The 22,188-nt window shown below is 52.4% G+C and overlaps 1 protein-coding gene across 1 annotated transcript; it reads right to left on the reverse strand.

Moving 5' to 3' along the window:
* Window positions 1–14,688: 14,688 nt before the first annotated feature.
* Window positions 14,689–15,603, reverse strand: LOC145421601 (cyclin-dependent kinase 3-like). Its single transcript, XM_080292080.1, has one exon. It carries the CDS (start codon window positions 15,601–15,603, stop codon window positions 14,689–14,691), a length of 915 nt encoding a protein of 304 aa, XP_080148206.1.
* Between the last annotated feature and the right edge of the window lie 6,585 nt (window positions 15,604–22,188).

Raw genomic sequence — 22,188 nt, forward strand, 5'->3', positions numbered from 1 at the left:
ACTCCGGTAGGATCCAGTCCGGGTGACATAAACGGTTTCAATATGTCTTTGTGCATTCTAGCTGCCGCGTCGAGCAAAGACAATGCGTTTAGGGCAGAGTACAGATGTTCGGCGACCCTCGACCCATCGGCAAACAAACGGTCCGCGACGATCTTGTCGGATATCGTAGACGGTGAAAAGTACTTGCGTAGTTTCATAAACTCTTCCTCGGTCAGACCCGCCATCCAGAGTTTAGTCAGCTCGTTCAAGGTGTCGACTAATGCCGTCGACGCGGGGGGTTCGACTAACGTGCGCATAGGTGTGTAATCGTCCGGCTGGCCGCATATCGTATCGTGCCAGAGGGAACCGGGAAGGATGACTTGCTGGTTCGAAGGACACGTTTTGTGCAGGGCGCATGTTTGGATGAGGGTATCTTGGCGGTCGGCCGCCCTAACGTGATAACCGTTAGGGCACGCGTCCCCACATCCCTCAAGCAGAAGAGGTCGCCCCAGCGGACACCGATATCTGCAGATCGGCCTCCTGGTGTTGTCGCAGTGGAGTATGACATGCGTCGGGTTTGGACAGCCGACGGCGTTATGCGTACAGGTGCTCAAATTAGACGCAGCGGGTACTACATACGCAGCTCTCTCGTGGGCCGTCGACAGTAAGGCCAACATGGTCAAGCGGACGACGAACACGAGCGAGAACAGAGCCATCGCCGTGCACTTTCACTCACGCACCACGACAAATCGTTTGGTTAACGTAAATGGATTAGTAAAAAAGACAATGTCTACTCCACAATGCCTAACGTTTCCCCTCGTCGGACACTGTTGAGTCTGTTCGATGGCACTGGTAGTATATGTAAACCGTTCGTGGATAACGGGTGGCTGGTGCGGAGGCTAGACGTCGACGGTCGACACGGCGCTGACATCGTTGTGGATATCTTGGACTGGGATCCGTCCAAGGACTGGTCCGGACCACCTCCCGATGTGATATTCGCAGGTCCGCCGTGCGAGCAATACAGCATGGCCAGAAGTACGGCTAAGACGCCGCGGAATCTGACGTTGGCCGATTCGCTGGTGGCTAAAACCACGGAGATAATCGACTATTTCCACAAAAGAAACCGCTCGCTACAGTACTTTGTGGAGAACCCTGACTCGAGCATGGTGTGGAAACGATGGGTCTCTCACAGGCTGTACCATGACGTGGGCAAACACCCAAAGAGCGTGACCGCTGCAATGCTCCGCAAGAACAGGAAAGTCAGTCAGTGGAAGCTGACAGCTAATGTTGCGAAGGTGTCTCGTGGAGACAAACATGTGATGCGGCTTGATTATTGTCAGTACAAGGCCAAGTACAGGAAGCGAACGAGACTGATGACCAACAACCCCTTCGCGGGCTTGATGTGCAACGGGAGGTGTGCTAGCATGGTGGGAGGAAGACATGTAGAAGTGGCCCAGAGAGGCCCGAGGGCTCATACTAAAGCGTCGCCTGGTGCACCGGGAAAACGGTACCATACTCGCGATCAGCTCCACGCTTATCCTGCGGATTTGGTCGAGGTTATTTTCCGACACGTCGACTCTTCGCCCTCACGCACTAGGGACGGCGTACACAAGGCGAAAGCGGAGCCAAAGTGGGATACTGTGAATGGACGATAGATGCAATAGATGCAACCCTTTGTCTCGTACGTCTGTGTATCGTTGTCTTTTTTTTTATTTCATGTTGAGCTGTGTATTGTGCATGTAAAAAAAAAACAAACAAATAAAGAACCTTTGAGGCATGGTGAGTTGTAAGTGAAAGTTGTCTTTATTTTTATTCATTTGTTGAAAGACACCACAATTACACAGCGTGATTTATTGTAACACTACACACGATTAGATTTATTGTAACGCTACACACAGCTCTTCTGTGTAATCGTTAGGTTGGCCAACCCGCAGGTTTGGAACCGCCGACCTACGGGTTTGGAGCCGCCGACCTGCGGGTTTGGAGCCGCCGACCTACGGGTTTGGAGCCGCCGACCTGTGGGTTTGGAGCCGCCGACCTACGGGTTTGGATCCGCCGACCTGTGGGTTTGGAGCCGCCGACCTACGGGTTTGGATCCGCCGACCTGCGGGTTTGGAGCCGCCGACCTACGGGTTTGGAGCCGCCGACCTGTGGGTTTGGAGCCGCCGACCTACGGGTTTGGAGCCGCCGACCTGTGGGTTTGGAGCCGCCGACCTACGGGTTTGGATCCGCCGACCTGTGGGTTTGGAGCCGCCGACCTACGGGTTTGGATCCGCCGACCTGCGGGTTTGGAGCCGCCGACCTACGGGTTTGGAGCCGCCGACCTGTGGGTTTGGAGCCGCCGACCTACGGGTTTGGATCCGCCGACCTGCGGGTTTGGATCCGCCGACCTGCGGGTTTGGAGCCGCCGACCTACGGGTTTGGAGCCGCCGACCTGTGGGTTTGGAGCCGCCGACCTACGGGTTTGGATCCGCCGACCTGCGGGTTTGGATCCGCCGACCTGCGGGTTTGGAGCCGCCGACCTACAGCACAAACCTAGCCGCCACAGGCTGTAGATCTCTCCCCCCCCCCCCCCCAGCTGCGGTATAGATAAACCCTTCCCAACCGAGGCGAAAACACTTCAGGGTCAATTCACAGGCTACCTAGGGGATAAGCGCACAAGGTTTTGATTAGGACCACTCGAACACAGATGACACGCTTACACTTTACCGTAGCGCTTCTTGCGCTTGCCATCGCCGGAGCATGTGGCGGGATCGTCGACCGAGGATCCCTGCACGCCGCCATGCTCGAAGGTCTGAACTCACACCCTACCATGCGACAGGTGACAGTGTACGATCCACACAAGTCGATCGTTAGGTGGCGTTTGGGGCCTAGTCCTCCGAGATGCGACTGGAGGATGACAGCCCATATCGTAGGTGATTACGCCGTGGACGAGACTCAGATCTCCATGAAATCGGACAACTGCTCGGAGTACACCACTCAGCATTGGTCGGGTACATTTCCCTGCGTATTCAACAGAGGAGATTTAACCACCACGTGCAAAGGCCCTCTCCCCGTAGGAGCGGAGAACGGAACGTGGCTCTTAGGCTACACGATTGTCGATCCCGAAAACACCGTGCTTCCACAGAAACCCCCACCGTTCAGCAGAAACGTCACGGCGACACCTTTCGCAGCAGAGCCAACTCTACTAAGCCTGGCGGGCTTAGGGTTAGCGAAAGCCGTACAGATGTCCGGGGAGTACTCCGGGTCTGGCGTGATTGCATCGTCTTGGTACGACGACGTGTTGTACGTTACCCTAAATTCTAAAGATGTAATGTTTTCGTTGGATTTGAAGATAGACGTCTCAGAAGCGGAAAAGTACAGGGACGTCAACGTATCCTGGTGCGCTTGGACTGCGGGCAATAGACTGATTGTGGACATGCACGCGTCCTGGTACAACGTAAGCCTACAACACCCGTCGGAGACCGATGACTACGACTACATCGCCGAGGCCGACGCGCCGTCAAAACGCACGGATAGGAAGAAACGTTCCCCGGGCTTGGGTGCGATAACATCCACATTAGGTCTAGATTTGCACACTTTAACCCTAGTTGCCAAAGTGGAAGAGCAAATTAATCGAACGAAGACCAACTTGGTTCCAATTGCCAATGACACAGCAGAAGTCAGCAGGGAACTTCGCGACATCATCGCGGCAACGGAAAACAGCTTGGTTGCAATTGCCAATGACACAGCAGAAGTCAGCAGGGAACTTCGCGACATCATCGCGGCAACGGAAAACAGCTTGGTTGCAATTGCCAATGACACAGCAGAGGTCAGCAAGGGCCTTCGCGATATCATCGCGCGCTACAACGCTAGCCGGGACGACACAGAGAGTGCCGCAGTGTCCCACGTCGATGTAATCGACAGACCGCCGCCGCCCGACGCCCCGGTGAAACACACGGCGCGCGCCATTGTGAGTTACAGTAGAAACGACATAGAGTCTTCCGACGTTACCGTGGCTGGCGAGGTACACAGGTTACATTACGCTGCGTTGTTGAAGTCTGCAGAGCACGAACCCAGACTGTGTCCCGTGATCACCCTAACAAGTGCCTGCGCTATCATGAATGTCATTGTGACAGACGAAACCCAGCTGCGGAAACTCGGCGGCAATCTCACTGCGTTCTATCTCCGTGATTTGAATAGATGTGGGCGTAAAGGACAGAAGTACATTTGCACCACAGGCAACGTGCGTGGGACAAAGGGACTGCTTATCGACGTAAAATACAGAAGTCCCATGTTGAACTCCGACGATCCGGCGTGGATGGAGTTACCCATCGGACCTCTGGCGCGTTGTGCCGAGAGGGTCTACCATTTCACTGAATGCGAAACGCCCCAGCAGCCGGCTCGATTCACCGGACCGCCACAGAACATCAGGCGTGGCAAGATGCACAAGTTCTAACGGCCGTTTCGTTCATGTAATGGTCGTTTATGTGTATCGTGAGGGGCCTGATCTAATGTTGTGTGTCCGCGGTGTTCTGTGCACTCCGTCTGAATGCTGTAGTACATCTTGATATTGTGTTTTCCACATGTGAACCAAATAAAAAAGAAACCTGTACTCATTGAGCGTGGTCTTCTTCTTTATTGTGAAGCAGCGACAACAAGCGAATGCTGGTTGATCAACGGCATTTTTTTATTCATTCACGACAACACAAAGCGTGTGTTATAATATCAGGACCCCGGTTATGTCTACAATGTCGCTAAACGTAACCTTGCGAAGACTTAAACACAGGGGAGCTGTGTAGCTGTTAGTTTACGGTGTATTCTTCTTCTCTGTCTCTGTCCAGGTGAGATTCTGGTGGTTGGTTCGAATCCCACCGTAGCCGCTCTGGGTGACACCGTGGTGCTGCCGTGTCACCTGGAGCCCGCGTTCGACGTCCGGGGTTTGACGGTGGAGTGGTCCAGACCCGACCTCAAACCTGACCCGTCCGACCGGCTCAGCCGAGTGGGGTACGTTCACCTATACAGAGACAAGAACGATGTTCCCGACATGAAGATCGCGTCGTACCTCAAGAGGACGCAGTTGTTCGCGGACGCCATGAAACACGGGAACATTTCCCTCCAGATCACGAATGTGTCCGAGGGAGACGCAGGCAGATACCGCTGTTTTGTACCAAAGCTACAGAGTCGGGTGAAATTTGCGATCGTCGAACTTTTAGTCGGTGAGAGCAAATGTTTTTTTTTTTTGTTGTTGTTGTTGGTGGTGAAGAAGGTGTTGTGTGGTGCCAAGCTCACTCACACAGGCTACAGTGTGATGACGAGCGTTGACTCTTTGTTTTTTTTTTTGTCGTTTAGATTTGACGTTTGTCAGAAACTCGACAACAGAGGCACCGCTGACGTTTGTCAGAAACTCGACAACAGAGGCACCGCTGCAAACTCTAACAACTGCAGATCATCGAGACACTACTCCAACAAACGGTGAGAACACTCAGAAAAGAACAACACTCAGACCTTTCGGTGTACAATTCACAGTTGGTCGCTTTGTGTGTGTGTGTGTATGTGTTTGCGGTGACCTTGTTGCTTTTTCTACATCAGCAGATGGAGCCAGGATCTACGCGATCGTAGCTGTCGTCGTCGGCCTACTACTTCTGCCTGTTGTCGGCTTTGTTGTATATCGTCATCGTCCCATTTGCTCATGTTACACCGACGTTAGACGCATTAGGGCTTTAATGCCACATCTTCCTCGTACTGCTTGAGTATGCGGTTACGACGATAGCATCGGCCCTGTCACTTACCGTGTTACTTATTTTGTTTTATGATCTGTGCTGAGAGCATATTTTCTAATGTCAATGATGTACTACTTTGTGATCAATGTATGCGTGTACCTTTGTTGTGTTTCCTGAATTGAATAAACTGTATATTTTGTAGTAATATCACGGTGTGTCTCTCTTCTTACTTATTATTGCTTTCAGACACGTACTCAATAACAGCAAACACGAGTGTTTCCACAGTGGATTCTTTATTTGTTGTACATACATAACAAACACCAAACGCATTATTACTGTTAAGTGACAAAACATTTGTGTTTGGTTTGTGTAGCAAACACGAGAGCGCTGAGTTTAGAGGTAGAGTGCACTCTGTTATGTTTGGGGCACGGGTACGTCGTCGACTTCTCCGTGGCTTGCACGCAGAACAACCCCGTTCCAGTTTGCCTAACAGTCACAGGCACCCCCCACAAATCCATAAGTCGTTTAGCCTCATTCTCCACCCGTTCGCCGTCGGGGCTGTCTTCTTCGGCGTCGAATTGGATTGCAGGCAACCCCTGGCGTTCTTTCAGTAAGTCCGCGAATCGGTCACCCAGAAACGTGACGTCGTCGGCGATGGGATTGGAGGAAAGTCCCACAGAAAGAGAAAGATGATGGTCGAACCCGGACCCGGGGAGATTGATCTGATCGTTGAACGTTTCTACGTATTCGAATCCGGTGCCCTGTTTGTAACAGTTGGGCAATCGCACTGATTTTCTGAAGGCATACGGAGCCTTGTCGATGGCCGAACGCCTTGTCGTTTTGCGAGGCGCGTCTGCGCTCAGTCGCAAACAGCGAACGTCGTTCTTTGAGGCGCTCTGCGATATCGCCTTGCTCAGATCGCACAGGCTGCAGGCCCGTGTCTCCTCTGGGTACGAAAGCAACAGGTAGCGCAGAGAAACCTTCTCCATTTCTTGCAATAACGGCCTGTACGCCTCTATGCCACGGACACTGCACAGTTCCACGGGCAGATACCACAGCATCCTAAGGCTCAACTTAGATTGCACGGACGACGATCTGATGTACACGGCCACTTTACCGATTGCTCTCGTGAGCTCCTTCAGGCTTACGCCATCAGGGGGGCTATTGGGCCGTTGGGCCCTTTGCGCCGTTGGCGTTGCGTTCACCATGGACAGTAACGACTCGGCTACCACCAACAACAAACTACTCGCCATCGCTCGGCTAACCTTGCGTCTCGTCGCGCAGTTGGCCTTCACCGTGTACCGTGCGTGACACGACGCGCAGCACTTCATGTCCACATCGAGATTCAACCGAGTCACTGGTCTTCCGGGCAGAAAGACCTCATTGTAACAAGGCCGAGTCGTCAGCTCGCTGAGGTGTCCTCTGGATGTTACGACGTAAGAATGCGCAGTCTTCCCGGTAGCAGGATCGACATTGTCCTCCATAAGCAGCACTGGGTTCACAGAGCCCCATTCTCTACGCGACGGCAGCGATCCAATCTGAGCCTGAGGTTCTCGCGTCACGCAGTACTGGATCAGATCGTTGAACGTGACACCTTGTCCCACGTGCACGGCGAACCTGCAAGGGAACGCCGCGGGTCTGTCCGTCAAAGTCCCCGGGTGGTTATTGAACCAGTGTATCGTGCCGTCGTGTTCCACCCGCTGCTGCGAAGGCGCGGTGTGAGAGGGCGCGTGCGTCGTTAGAAACGGTGAACCGGGGGTTGTGGGGCGTTGGTGTACCCCATCGGTCGGTTTGACTTCCCGTTCCGCCACCGAATCTCTGTTCACAAAGGTGCGGTCGGACGTAAGCGACTCGGACTTGGGATCGGACTGCAGTTCGAACTTTAGCTCCGGTGTAATAACCTGAGCCGGTTCAGCTGGTTCGTCTTCGCCACAGGTCACGTCTAGCGAGTTGTCCTTCACGTAAGGGTAATTCCAACGTTTGAAGGCTAGGTGGTCCAGGCCCGTGACCGAAAGTCCGTGTAAGGACTCGTGTTCACCAACACTCTTGTCCAACAGCCCTCCGTGGTCGATTACATCTTGCAGCGAAGGGGGGGCTGTGGTGTCCTTCTCCACATAGTACATGCTCATCATCCGGTTGAAAAGTGGGTAATGGTGCATAATATCGTACTTCCTGGTCAGCATTTCTCGTGTCGCGCAAACAAACAGCGAATGCATGCGTTCGCCCAGGTCAAGTTCCTCGGTGTCAGCGCGTTTAACGTAATGCTCCAGGAACGCAGCACATTTTATTCCCTTCGACATACACATTCGTACCAGCTCGCTGTCAGCGGCAGCAAGCGAGACATCGGCGAGAGGTTCTTGGAGCTCTATGTCATGGCCTGCCACACACCGACGATCCTTCAACCCGGGCACCGCCACGTCTCGCACGATACGTAGTTGACAGAACGTGGTACGTTCCATGTCCGACCTCACCGCGTGGACGCGGGCGATGTCGTCTTTGCGTAAGGCTAAGGCCGAACGAGACGAATTCCACAGGTGCCACACATCGGCCTCCGCTCCTCTTGTCAAGAAGCAGTGTTCCTGTAGACTAGGTGTCGTCTGGTTCGCAACAGCGGGCTCGGCGTCCATGTCCATCGGTGCGCTGGAAGGTTATGTTTGTGCAGAAACTGTAGCAACATATAGCACTTACCGTGTGTACGCCACTTACCCGGTTTTTTATACATATATGCACGTGTGGGTGTGTGAAGAAGAAGAAGAATTAGAAGAAGAAGAACAAGAAGAAGAACAAGAAAAAAAGCTTTAAGAAACAGAAAACGAGGTCAAGTTGACAAGACGTCGAAACCAACACGGCGATACGTACGTCGTTACTAGAAGCGAGGAAGTGGATAAAAGCCGAGCCCTTGTATCCATCGCGAAATCTGTAGATCCTATTCTCGGGACTGCCGTACACGCCGACTGGTTTCTCTTCCTCCTTGAACGACGGCAACCTCTGCAGTTCTTCCATGGCAGATTCTACACCCAATCTCAACGTAGTGCACATGTGGTTATTTTGAGCCTGGACCATAACGTTGATGTCCAAGTGCAACAACACAGACGCTAGGAGCAGTCTCATCATCAGACTCTTGCCGCACTGCCTCGGCGCTAGGCAAAGCGTGTACGGATTTGCGTAACGCCGAAAGTCCTTCTCTATGTGATACCAGTGACTTTGCGTGGGTTTCGCGTGGTCGTACGCCTCGGATCCCAGGGGAGCCAGTCCGAGTTTGGACAGTAATGCGTGTTTGTACTTGTAGAGATTGTCGCCCAGTTGGGTGAGCGTAACACCTAACACCACACCTCGCAGGAGTTCAATTTGAAAGGGTTCCAATCTCATGTCTTTGACTCGGAAATATTCAAACACCCGGTCGATCATGCGGCCGAATCTGCACATGACAGAATGCGAGTCCTGCTTACTAAGGGCGTCGGTCGTTTGCAAAGTCCGCATCCTCGCCCGAGCTCCTTCTAAGCCGAGCCGCTGTATCAAAAGGGCTTGCGCTGTGCGGTTCGTGAGCAACTGCGTGTACTCGGCCATCGTTTCAGTGTGTTCCCTGTCCTTCTCGCTGTCTCTCGTCATCTTGGACAGTCTGATTCGGATACAGTCCACCGACACCCCGATCGGAGCCACTTGAGATGTAACGATGGGATCCCTGGTGAACTCTGTCAACAGCCACTGGGTATCCTCCGCGCACGGGGACAGCGCACCGCGGTGCAACATCGCCACAGCCGGAGAGTGTCGAGCGGACGGAAGCGACAATTATTTCGTCCACGGCGACGGCGCGGAACTCTGTCCCGCTCGACTTCTCGCAAATAGTCCTGCGTTGTGTCACACGGAAAAAGAACTGAGGTGTCCCACCAAGGCCTCTCTGATGCAGTTTGTCCTTCCGAATAAAATATACTTCAGATACTGCTGGTTGTTTTCGGGTACACCTACCGACAACGGCTACATTTTCACCAACGGAGGGGATGCATTAACCGATAGAGATTTGGTCAAACGAAACAGACTTATGATGACGAGCGAGCTGCCCAACGACGTGGATCTCGAACGCCGGTGCGATCGGCGACACGAGGCGCTCAGGGCCTTTTGGTTAACCAGCGAAGGCAATTTGGTGTACGTGACAAGTAGTTCGGAGGACATGAAATTCCGGTCGATCAGAGCTAGAAACCGCAGCGTGGCACTATCGCTGTGGACCAGCAATCCGGAGCTGTGTGGTCAAACGATGAGGGAGTCCGCGTCGGCCTATTCTAACCTCATCCGCATATGCGAACGCGCTAGCGTGTCTAGCAACGGGAGGTTCTATAATCTGTATGCCAACTACCCGCTGCCCGTGCAGGGTGAACCGGACGAACTCGCTGGCTGCGAGCTACACGTGTGTGAGGAAAGGGACGTGTGCGGCATTGAGATTCGCGACGGGGATCAGCTGTTGGTGTACCTCAGTCCGATCTATGAGAAATACTTTGACTTTATAACGGACCAGAACAACGCCGTTGACCTACGGGATCGAGTGGAGTCGCTTGGGGCTCGATGGTTGGTGGAACACGATCGCAACGAAACGCTGTTCACCTTGCGTGTAAAACACAACTGGTTCACAAGAATGTGCATCAGAGTCACCATGTTAATGTCCGCCATGTAGGCTAGACCGCACGTACCGATGAAACAGTACTAACACTCATCGGACAACTAGTCGTGCACATCCTACAAACTCAGTGTATCCACGGTGGACATATATATAATATATATATATATCTAGCTTCACACCATGGCGGAGCAGCTTAACCGAAAAGGAGCCTTGAGGATTGAGATGCGAGAACGTGACAGGTGCGTCTTTGCCACTTGGCGAAGTGCCGTCGTTGCCGGTGCGACTCCCTACTTCCCAAGCAGAACCCAATGCTTTTCTGCGATGTCTAAGCCGGGACCGGGGTATGTTGCCCTGACGCACGGCCCCGACGGCGACCTAGCCACGTTCGAGTTGTTCACTAAAGGCAAGGGGTGCATCTGGAAATACACAGTCGGCCCAGACGAGACGTGCACGGAGTACGTCTTGTCTTCTGGCAGTGGGTCCACCGCTCGGATTGTGTTTCGAGATCCAGACGGAAAATGCGTGGAGTATGTCTTGTCTTCTGGCATCGAACCCCCCGATCGCTTTGTGTTTCCGAACATGGAGTCGCTCACGCTGTATTGCAGAAAGCAGGCGACCGAGCGCGCGGTAGATAAAGATCACTACGACATGATCAGAGGCTTGGAAACGGCCGACCGAGAGGCCTCGTATCCTCAAGGAATCTGCGATATGATGGGAGACTTACGAGTAACGTCAGACCGCGAGGCTGCTTCCTACGACGGCGGACGACCTTTGGTGTTGCCGCCACCGCCTCCTGTCAACAGGAACACTAAACCCGGCGTGAACCGGGTCGCGCGCGAGACGCACGGGGATCGTCCCGTTGTTCGCAGAGAGTTAAAGCCCCCGACAGGTACTCGTGAACTAGAGGAAGGCTATCCTTATCCGCCACCGAGACGGTCTGCCGGAGAACGTGGGGTATCAAGGCCCGAGTGGACTGGCAGCGACGAGTACGAGTGGTTGGCGGCGTATCGCGACTGAGGAAAAAGTGCCGCGGTGAGATCACACCGCAGGGCTCCCCAAGTTGGGGAGACACGAAAGCCATTCCGAAGAAGACCGCAAACTGTCCTCCAAATAAATGCCAAACGGAACCCGTCTAGTGTGTCTCACAAGTGATTATGTGTGTCGATGATTCTGTGCTGACGCTGACCTGCGAACGATGAAATTTGCATGCTTTGTGTTTTTGTATCACATTTGATAATAAACGACCACCGTGGTGGATGCATGCTTTGTGTTTTTGTATCACATTTGATAATAAACGACCACCGTGGAACAACGTGTGGAATGTCCCATCTTTATTTATTCGTGTGCTGTTCAAACCACACGCGTCTGGTAACTGACGTGTGACTCGTACATTATGTGACAGCTAGATGTTAGGTTAAGCACGAGTACTTGGGTGCTTGTCTACATTTGTCCACCTGCAAAAGTATAACCATATCATCACGACTCAATGTATCAAAGTCAAAATGAAATAAGGCCTGAAACAATGACACGGTCCACATTGTACACACATCTCAACGGCTTTATTCGAGAGGTTACACGTAACAACGTATTATAACACAGAGAAACATGTGACATTCTGCGGTCCGCCAGCAACAGAGGGCACACAACTCTTAACGGAGGGACTTAGTGTAGTTTCCTTCTCGTGTAAAGCACCAGATGCCCTGGGTGCGATGTCCCACGCCAGCCTGCGAAGCTGACACGTATGAGCTCGGTGAAACACCAGGTGATTTGTTTCAGCAGCTCAGTTGGAGTCGTCGCGTGTCCGGTGAAATGCAAGTCGCCCGTGTAAATTATATAGTCTCCGCGAAACCTGGCGATCAGACCTTCGTACTCATCCGACATGATGCTAGGGTACGTGAACATGAGACCCGATGCACCCTTGTAGCGAAGAACCGCATCGCGACAAGACAGTGCTTCGACCAAATCGTTGGAAGGTTTCGCATCTGTGAGATGCACCACCTTTGCGGCAAATAGCTTGTGTGCTATGTAGTAATCCGTTACGCCGGAACGGCTTTCCACCGACAGTATCTCAGGTATGGTGGGGAATCTGATCCCCTTGGCCTCGGTGATCAAGCTAGACAGGCAGCCGGCTCCGTGTTCGAAACGCACCGGGGTGGTTCTCAGCAAAGCTGCTACGCTACCGCATATTCTCTTCCACCGATTAGAAGGATGCTTCTCATCGGGGTATTTGCGGCTGATCGCAATGCCGTCGCAAAGCGACACATGGTCACCGTGAGCACATTGTGTAGGTGAAACCCAAACCGACCGGGTGTCATTCTTCTCCATAGTTGCGAGCTGGGTCTCGGAGCAAGTGCACCGTAAGTCGTCCTCGTGTTCCATACGTGCAGCCAGCATATTCCTAGGTCGGCCAGTCTTCCGGCGTCTAGGTCGGCCAGTCTTCCGGCGTCTAGGTCGGCCAGTCTTCCGGCGTCTAGGTCGGCCGCTCCCGACGTGTAGGTCGGCCGCTCCCGACGTGTAGGTCGGCCGCTCCCGACGTCTAGGTCGGCCGCTCCCGACGTCTAGGTCGGCCGCCCCCTACGTCTAGGTCGGTCGCTCCCGACGTCTAGGTCGGCCGCTCCCGACGTGTAGGTCGGCCGCCCCCTACGTCTAGGTCGGTCGCTCCCGACGTCTAGGTCGGTCGCCCCCGACGTCTAGGTCGGCCAGTCTTACGGCCGTCTGTAAAAACATGGTACACAAAAACACACACAAGCATCAGTGTACCGACCAACATATGTACCACTTGATGTATAAAGTACGCAGCATACACAAAATGCATATACTATACACCATGTTCAGTGGGAAAAAAAAACAGAACGGTGTGTACCGAACAAAAACTCTGTCTCTGTCAGCATTCTAGGTCGGCGGTTGCTCGTTCTCAGTCGGTCCGACTCACACTCACCGAACCCTTTCACAAGAGTATAAAGCCCCAAGACTACCGGTGTGTTCGTCGATTGCAAGTGGGTTTGCTGGAAAACATGTGGCAGTCAAAAGCTTGCGTTCGAGTGCTAGTCAGCCTGCTAGCACTTTGGCTGGAGTGTTGCAACCAAAGTGCGATTGGCTACGCTGGCCAAGAACAAGTAGCTGTATTTGGGAAACTGTCTTATTCGCTCTCATTACCTGGCTATTTGGAAAGTCCTACTTCTGTCTTTCGAAAAAACGGTCAGGTCGTCAGGCCAGCTAGCCACCATCTGTATGAAGTGACACACACTAGATTGGGGTACCAGGTCACCATTCGATTTCTTACTTGCAACGACGAAGGGCAATATGTGTTAGGCGGGGCGAGATTCACTGTCATCGCAAACCCAATCGATCGAGGTATATATTATTACACGTCAAAGGCGCGCTGTGGAACGGGAAGGACGCCGTGTAGCGTAACAGACAGCACAGCAGTTATCGCTCCGCTAGATGGAGTCGGCGCAATTTACAAGTTTCACGTTGAGACTCCCGACATCTGGCGTGTAATAGAGATATGGAACCACACTATGAGCCCAACACAAAGGCTGACCGGTGGCTGTTTTATAACCCCAAACGGTACGACGTTTGTGGGGCGCGGCAATGTAAACTACAAGTATTTCATTTACACACGGCAAAGTGCTGAAGCGGATCAGTCCTGTTCACAAGTCAGTCGGTCTCTCGACGGTAATCCGGACGACGCTGATCCAATCGATGATCCTGCCACTGGGAGCACGGCAGAGGAACCCGAGCACATGACACCGCAGACTACCACTCGCTGTACGTAGTGAGCACATATTTCCCCCCCCCCCCCCCCTCTGCGATATCACGATATCGACACGGTTGTTGGATGGGGTGTCGAGTAAAAAAAAAAATAACAATGCACTCTTTTCATCCTTAGTGTGCACAGACGACTGCCGCATTGCCATACCCAAATTGGTCCCCCTGCAGCCCGTGGACACCACCAAGGTGCAGCTGTATGCCATTTTAGCCAAACGTAAGCCCGCCGAATGCCACACGTGTGTATGTTTGTGTAATATATAAACTACGTGTTAATTACCATGGTATATGTTCACAGTTGACAGGATAGAAGCCACGATCAACAAAGTCAACGTTTGCCGTTCCGACGCCAGCCGCAACGGAGGACTCGACGCAAAAGTGTTGCTCGTGCCGCTGTTTGCGCGTCTCTACATATGAACAACGACGCTGTTGGGGTCTGCTCGGTGTCAACATGTGGTTATTATATGGGACTCTGGTTGTATGCATAACAATCTTGTCTTCCACGCAAATAAAACAAACATGACAGCACAATGACAAAGGGAGTGAGATGCTTTATTGTATGAATGCACAAACATACACATACACATACATATGAGCGTCCTCACATCGCAACATAAATGCACACTAGTGTGATTTACAGGCTGTGCGCTGAATGCCAGCGTAACGTTTCACACGGTCAATATCAACATCGGTGATCGCGGCGGCGATCCGTTTCCATCTACTGTCATCCAGTAACGTCCGCGCAGTGAGTCTGCGCTTCGGGTCGTACTGAAGCAATGCCAACGCGATTCTCTTCACCTCTGTACACCGCATCAGGGTGGGCATTACACACATGGGATTCCAGATGCTTTCGTCTTCGTGGTCGTCGCGACCGAGAGTTTCCTTGATGATTTTATACGTTGGAAAGTTTTTACTGTGAAAGGTCATCGTCGCCTCCATGGCATCTACTATCAGCACGCCCAGGCTCCACATGTCGATAGCGCAGGTGTACTGCGCGATACCCTCCTTCTTTGTGTCAAATAATTCCGGGGCTCTGTAGGACTCCGTTACCAACCCAGAACTCATGGACTTCGCAGCATACCTAGAAAGGCCCATATCTGCCACCTTCACGGTTAGCGTGTCCGCTGTGAGCAACACATTAGCGGGTGTCAGATCTCTGTGTATCATGTTAAGCCCGTGCATGTAAGCCAGAGCGTCGGCGATCTCCAGAGAGAAACGGCCGATAAACGTAATCGGCAACAGGCCCGAGTGATAGCGACCCTGGTAGATCACCTCAAACAGCGTTAAAGGGAGGTAGGGCATGAGCGTCGCTATCTCGCCATCGTGAAGAAAACAGTCCAGCGTCTCCACTATATTAGGATGGCCTCTCAAAGCCGATAGACAAGACAGTTCCCGGACGGTGGAGTCCGTCATAGTGCCGTTTTCGTAATTGCGGTGGCACTTCAACGCATAGCGTTGATCGGTAACGCGACACTTAACGTGGTACACAACACCATATGCCCCTTCGCCTACCTGTGCAACAATCTCGTACTTGTCCATGGCGGTCACGCGAGACGCATGTAATGTTAATCCGCTACAGTGACAAAAGAGCGATGGCGGTGGTACAACCGCAGAAGCACTTCGCAGGTGTTGATGTTTAACAGAGCCTTGGTGGTTTCGCACGTGTCGATGTCGGCCGAGGTAATGGGCTGTAATTCGGTGGCACGCTTACGGCGTGCCAACCAGTTAATTTCTCTGCAAAACACACTGTTCCATCGACGACTGTTGGAATTGGAACTGCGGCGGACCGCTGATCGTTTAGCTCTTCTTGTAGCCGTTGCGCGGCGAGCTAGAGTGCTCGCCGATACAGGTTCGGCTTTCTGAGTCTCGGAAATCACAGCGAGCAACTGCGACTCTGGTTGCTCGAGTATCGGTGTGCCTGCTGGCGGATCGCGTATAACAATGACATCAGAACACCCGGGTTTGTTTTCCACCTGATATCTTCGAACCAGCAACTTAGACTCCCCCGTCGAAGTGGAGCTGTGTGTCGGAGCGATTACGTTGTTCACGTCGTCCGTTCTTTGGTCTTTCGCACATAGAACGGCAGCGTTTCCGTTGGACACTATAGACTTGTAGAAGTCAATGGCGTCCCCGTCAGTTGTGCCCGCGTCGACTGGGTCGATAATCAGGTTGCCGCTTAATGATTTCCTAATGAGCCGCGAGCACTTGGCATCTTTCGCATGTATGAACCCACACACGGTACTATCTTCCTGCAATAATACTATGCACGACACGTAGTTGGATGTCTCCAGGTCGGCCACCAGACACGATAGATCCGTGGAAGTGTAGCCTGTTGCGGCAAACGTATACCTTGTCACCGCTCTGATATCGAATTCCTCTCCGTGTTGCTGTTCGAGCACACCGCCGCCGTGCTGCGCAAGCGCGGAGTACTCCCGGATCAAGGTGTTGGCGGACTCACGCTGAGGAATTGGTGTTACTTCTACTCGGCAGTTTGATGCTATGCTATTTAAGTACGTGTCCACACTGTTGATAGTACCTTGCGTTCTTAAATAAACAAAACCACTAAGCGTCTGGTCGCCCGTAGATCTGATCACCGTGGAATACGAAACCAACGCCTTGTCCCTGAGTCGTTCCAATAAGTCCTTTGTGAAGCTCTCTGAGTATATAGGTGTAGTGAATCTAAAGCGGTTTAGGTAGTATCTCATCGTTTGTAGGGTAATGTAACCCTCATGCCGTCCCTATGTATGATCAACAAACACAAGGCAACACAGCACAGCACGTTACTGCCCGCCGTCCCCACAGGTCGACGATATATAATGCCCGCCGGCTTGCCTGCTGGACACTTATTGGCTGTGTACTGCCTTTTTATTGCGTCTGTGTGTAATGTAACAATAACCGAAACCCTGATATGACAAAAGAAATACAAATGACATTGGGTTCATTGTGACATTGAAGACTTTATTGTTATTCATATGTACACAATTTTTTGATTACATTATTCAAATAAAAGACAACCATCGCCACCTTCAGCCTAGAGACCAGGTGATAGTGTCACTCCAGTCGCTCCAGTATTTCTGAACTGCCATTGGGATCCCGGGTGTCCATCTAGCTCTCGCGGTCACGGTTCCATCTTCGTACGAGGCAGGAACCTTTAGTTGACAGCTCTTGTTCCTGAAACACCTTCGAATCTCTCTGAAAAGATAGAGCGTTTTCATCGTTCCGCCACTCTACGTCCACGTACATGCTGCAGTTCCAAAGCTCCCGACCTGCAGTTCCAAAGCTCCCGACCTGCAGTTCCAAAGCCCCCGACCTGCAGTTCCAACTCTCCCGACCTACAGCGACCGTTTTGTATTGAGTTGAGGTTGAGCACATTGATGTGGTGCATGTTGTGAGCTTTCTATTGACCTATGCTGTTACTTTTTGTTACAATGGATCGCAACAAAGGGCCCCCAGAGCGGGTTGTGGGACTGTTGTCCAGAAAGAGGAAACTAGGTTCTTGCACCCCTGTAAATCAACCAGCTGACACATGTGTTCTTCGTGGCAACTCCGACTGTGCGGCGAACACCGACGACCAACTTGTCATTCCCACGCCAGACATGGAATTAGGCTTACAGTCGATGACTAAGGAGGATCTGAACAAGGCCGACTGTGCGGCGAACACCGACGACCAACTTGTCATTCCCACGCCAGACATGGAATTAGGCTTACAGTCGATGACTAAGGAGGATCTGAACAAGGCCGACTGTGCGGCGAACACCGACGACCAACTTGTCATTCCCACGCCAGACATGGAATTCGGCTTACAGTCGATGACCATGGAGGATGTGAAGAAGGCCGCCGTGAGCCAAGTTCGTCTACACCGTGTCCACGCACCAGCGGCTTTGGTGCACGCCCAAGGCCTGCATGGCATAAACCTGGAGAGGTACAACAATTACAGACTGGCCGCGGTGTCGTGGTTTGCATACATCGTACCACTCTGCACATCCGCGGATGTGCACACGGTGGTTTCGGCCACACTCGATCTGTTGGACAGACATGTGGTAACGTCACTGCAAAACGGCATCGAGCTCCAGGACCTGTTGCGCGAGATTAGATCTACACGTGCGGCATGCTTGATGCTTTCGTGTCACATGCACTGCGTTTTCAGGACCGTGGGGTTGCAGCATGTGTGTCTCGCGTATCGCTGGCCTGTGAAAGCGGTTACCGCGGACCCCAACTGTGACGAGGACGACGAGCAATGTACTACAGTGGACGGTGTACGGCGAAAACTGCAAGAGATAACAGTGACACTAAAAGGCAGCCTATTCCCCACGCACACAGAGACTGCGATCAGCGTGCTTTGCAAGTACACGCTCCTAGAGCATGTGGGTGAGACGGCGAATCGAGATGCATTCGCAACGGAGCCGCGTATACGGTCTTTAGCCATGAAATTGTACGCACGACGAGCCCTGACCGTAGAACTGCTTAAATATAAGCCTGTCCGCTGCATGGCAGCGTGTTGCCTAATGGCCATGACCAAGACGTTAGACATCGCACCCGTCAACGCAAAAACATTACGGCTGACTGTGATAGATCTGCTTCTGGACATGAACTGTCAGGGCGTGAGTGAACAAGAGCTAAATGACATGGCTAGTCTACTGGCGCCGGAGGACTGCGTGGTGTGCACCGGTCCATTTGTGACGACCGCTTGTGCAGAGAGAGCATTGCGAACATTGTCGGCTTCATCCTGCTGCGGTTGTAAAGAACTGGTCGGATGACATTGCTGTACAAAGCTTTTGTGTCATGTATACACATTGTGAAAACAAATAAACAAACGCATTTGATATATCAGACTGTATGTTTTCTTTATTTGTGGTTGGAACATAAACACATTTTCCTTGTTACATTCACACATTATGCACATGGATGAACAAGCAAAAAAAAAAAAAAAGATCGTTCGAATGGCACGTTCATCACTAACTACATCCATAGTCGTTGGCGTGTAACACAAGAGGAATCGTGCCGACTTCGTTGCCTCGCCCGTCTCTTGTAGGTTCCACGTCCCGTATTTGCCCGGTGCCGCTACGATCCCGGACGGCTTCTTTGATTCTGCTGTCACAACACCAGGCTTCAGTCGGTGAGGCCCACGCTAGTATCACCGCGGGGGTCTCGTTTGTGCACAGCCATACCCTCGAGACCGATCCTGGGTTCGTAGTATATGTCACCTCGATGTGTTCTCCAATGCAATACACGCGAAGAGGTCGAGCTAGGATCCCCGCTTTAATCAGCGCATCTAGGCCGGTCGAGATATTTGTTTCGAAAATAGCCCCTTTTAAGTCAAAGAAACGTTTGGGGCACAAGCACCTGCCCAACGGGTTTTGATCGGGGCGCCTACGGCGGTCCCGCGTGTACACACGGGTTTTGACGATCGTCTGTGTGACCACCAGCTCGGTTTCACCATTGTTCGCTCGTAGTTCCACGGCGGTATTCATATTTGGGGTTTTTTGTTGTTGTTGTTGTTGTGTAATTTACACAGAGTAGATGAAAGACCACAGGTTTGCTCCTTGTCCACTCCCAGCGATCGACAACAAGTGTCGTGTGGTTGTGCTGCAAAGCGTTGTTACCGGCTTTGTGTGAACCTCGGCGAATGAACGCTCTGAGTCGGCGGGCGGACTTATGCTCTGGGAAGGCGGACGAATGGTTCGAGTCGGTGGATGAATCCTCTTGGTCGGCGGACGAATCCTCTGGGTCGGCGGACGAATCCTGTGGGTCGGCAGACTAATGCTCTGGGTCGGCGGACGAATGAGCTGAGTAGGCGGACGATTGCTCTGCGTCGGCGGACGAATGCGCTGAGTCGGCGCACGAACGCTCTGAGTCGGCGGACGAATGCTCCGGGTTGGTGGACGAATGCTCTGAGCCGGCGGACGAATGCCCTGAGTCGCTGTGAATGGACATCGCGGTGAATGGCACTGCGCATCACTGTGAATGGCAACTGTGAAATGTCAGATCGGTGTATTATAGACTCTGTGGAGTGCACTCTCAGCTGAACACAGACGGTCGGCGATGACAACTAAAGACACTGATTAACACCCAGGAATTCAACGCTTACAACCGCTAGAGACCCATGGCCAGTAACTCAAGAGACCTTGATGAGATGCCACAACCGCGGACCTCAGAGCGCGTGGTGAGACCGTGCTGGCTGAACATAGACGCATCGGGTCCACGTGTTATCGTCTCTGACGGGTTGAGCCAAAGTGTCCGGCATCTCAACGACCCCCCCACCTTCGGATCCGGTTGGATGGCAGACGCCACGGGCATGATTCACATCGCAGGGTCGTACGACACGTACAAATGCGTAGACTGCAACATAGTCTTGTCGGGATACAAAAAGGCCGACAGAAGCCTAAACGAGCACGTCCTTCGTAACGCTGCCACAGGGCACCGATGCCGTTACCTAAAGGCTAAGTTCAAACGACGCGAGAACGAACTGCGGCTGTTGGAAGGCCTGCTACGCTTCCAGGAAGGTCGAGTTGCTTTCCCGTTGCACCTGCTGCTCGCAAAAGAGCAGTACATGATACTGGCGGGGTGCTGGTATTGCGTGCTGTGCTCGCAGAAAAGGGGAGACGTTCACCATCCAGCATGTGCCGACATGGCGTCGGAGTTGAAACAGTTTCTCATCAAGACAACTCTGGCGACAAGGCCCGCGGGAGCGCCGTTGTTCACCAAAGCGGCGGTTCCTGGGACCGTAGACTATTATGCACTGGGCGATATATGGGAATCCGACGCATCCGCCATTCGCACCGTTCGCGATTTCTCGGAGTTAGGCGATAAGGCGAACATGGAACATCTGCCATGGACTCGGGACAAACACCAATGCGCTGCTTGTGATTTGTTTCTCCACAGCTTTGTGGTAGGAGACACCTTTGTGGGCGAGCACATCTATTACATATACAACGAAGGTAAGCGTTGTCCGTATATCGACGCGAGATACAGCAGAGACGAGATACTCTACGAACTCGGACGGCAACGTTCCCGGAGAGGACTACTCGCCTTCCCGAGTCGCGTACTCACAGCCGAGCGGGGCTACAGCTCCGTGGCCGGTCTGGAACGATGCCTAGTGTGTGGAGTTACCACTTTACAGGAAAAGTATCTGCCTTCGCTTGGTCATGATGCCTGGTGCTGTGATATGAAAAAGGCCTTGGAGAATAAACTGGAAAATCTGCGACTCGTGTAAATCCTAAAGACAACACGGTTCATTTTCTTCCTCTACAATTTGATATATGTCTGTGCGCTTCGCACCTCATATGTTACACAAGTTGATATCACCCCCCCCCCTCCCTATGTTTTCATGTGCTCTCGTTTAGCTCTCGATAGAGTGTAGCGGATTGTTGTACTAAGGGACCGTGTTCACAATAAACAATCTTTCTGTGGAAAACCTAGTATTGTTTTTGTTTCTTCTGCCTCTTCTTTTTTCCACCACCACTCACACTACTGTAGCGCAGGGTTGCAGACGCCATGACAGAACACAACCCCTCGGTTGCTTATCAAGATAGCGTAGACACGCTGCTCTTGACCGTAATAGATGGAACGATAACACACCGTACCCAGCAGTGTGTCGCTAATAAAGGGCGAGCATTTAGGGTGTTGAAACGTGCAGTCCGTGATGTGTTGTGGACGCAAAGAACGGAATACTGCGGTAAGTGTTGGGTGTTTCTCCACGACGACTATCTGCAATAGTGTCGTTGGCGGACAGCAACGTAGTGTACTTTGAAAAACTTGCAATTGTAATAACCACACGCACGTCCACACAGGCATGCTCTCACTGCAGACCACCGCCGCCGAAGTGCCAATGGTCACACGTGTGGCACGCACCTTGTTTTCAGACGGCATTATAAACTGGGGACGCATAGTAAGCCTTGTGGCTTACGGCACAGTGTTACTGCAAGCGTCGAAGTCAACCTTGGGACCCGAGTGCGCTTACGCGATCGGCGTGTCGATAGCGGCTTACATTACAGACAATCACATGGATTGGCTCGCTGGCACCGATGGTTGGGTATGTTCTTTCTTTACTGTTTTTTTTTTCATCACTTTTGCCTAGTAGACACTTTTAAGCATTTACAATGATGGACACAACAACTCTGTTGT

The sequence above is a fragment of the Astatotilapia calliptera genome, chromosome 17, assembly GCF_964374335.1.
Source record: "Astatotilapia calliptera chromosome 17, fAstCal68.1, whole genome shotgun sequence".
NCBI classification, from domain to species: Eukaryota; Metazoa; Chordata; class Actinopteri; order Cichliformes; family Cichlidae; genus Astatotilapia; species Astatotilapia calliptera.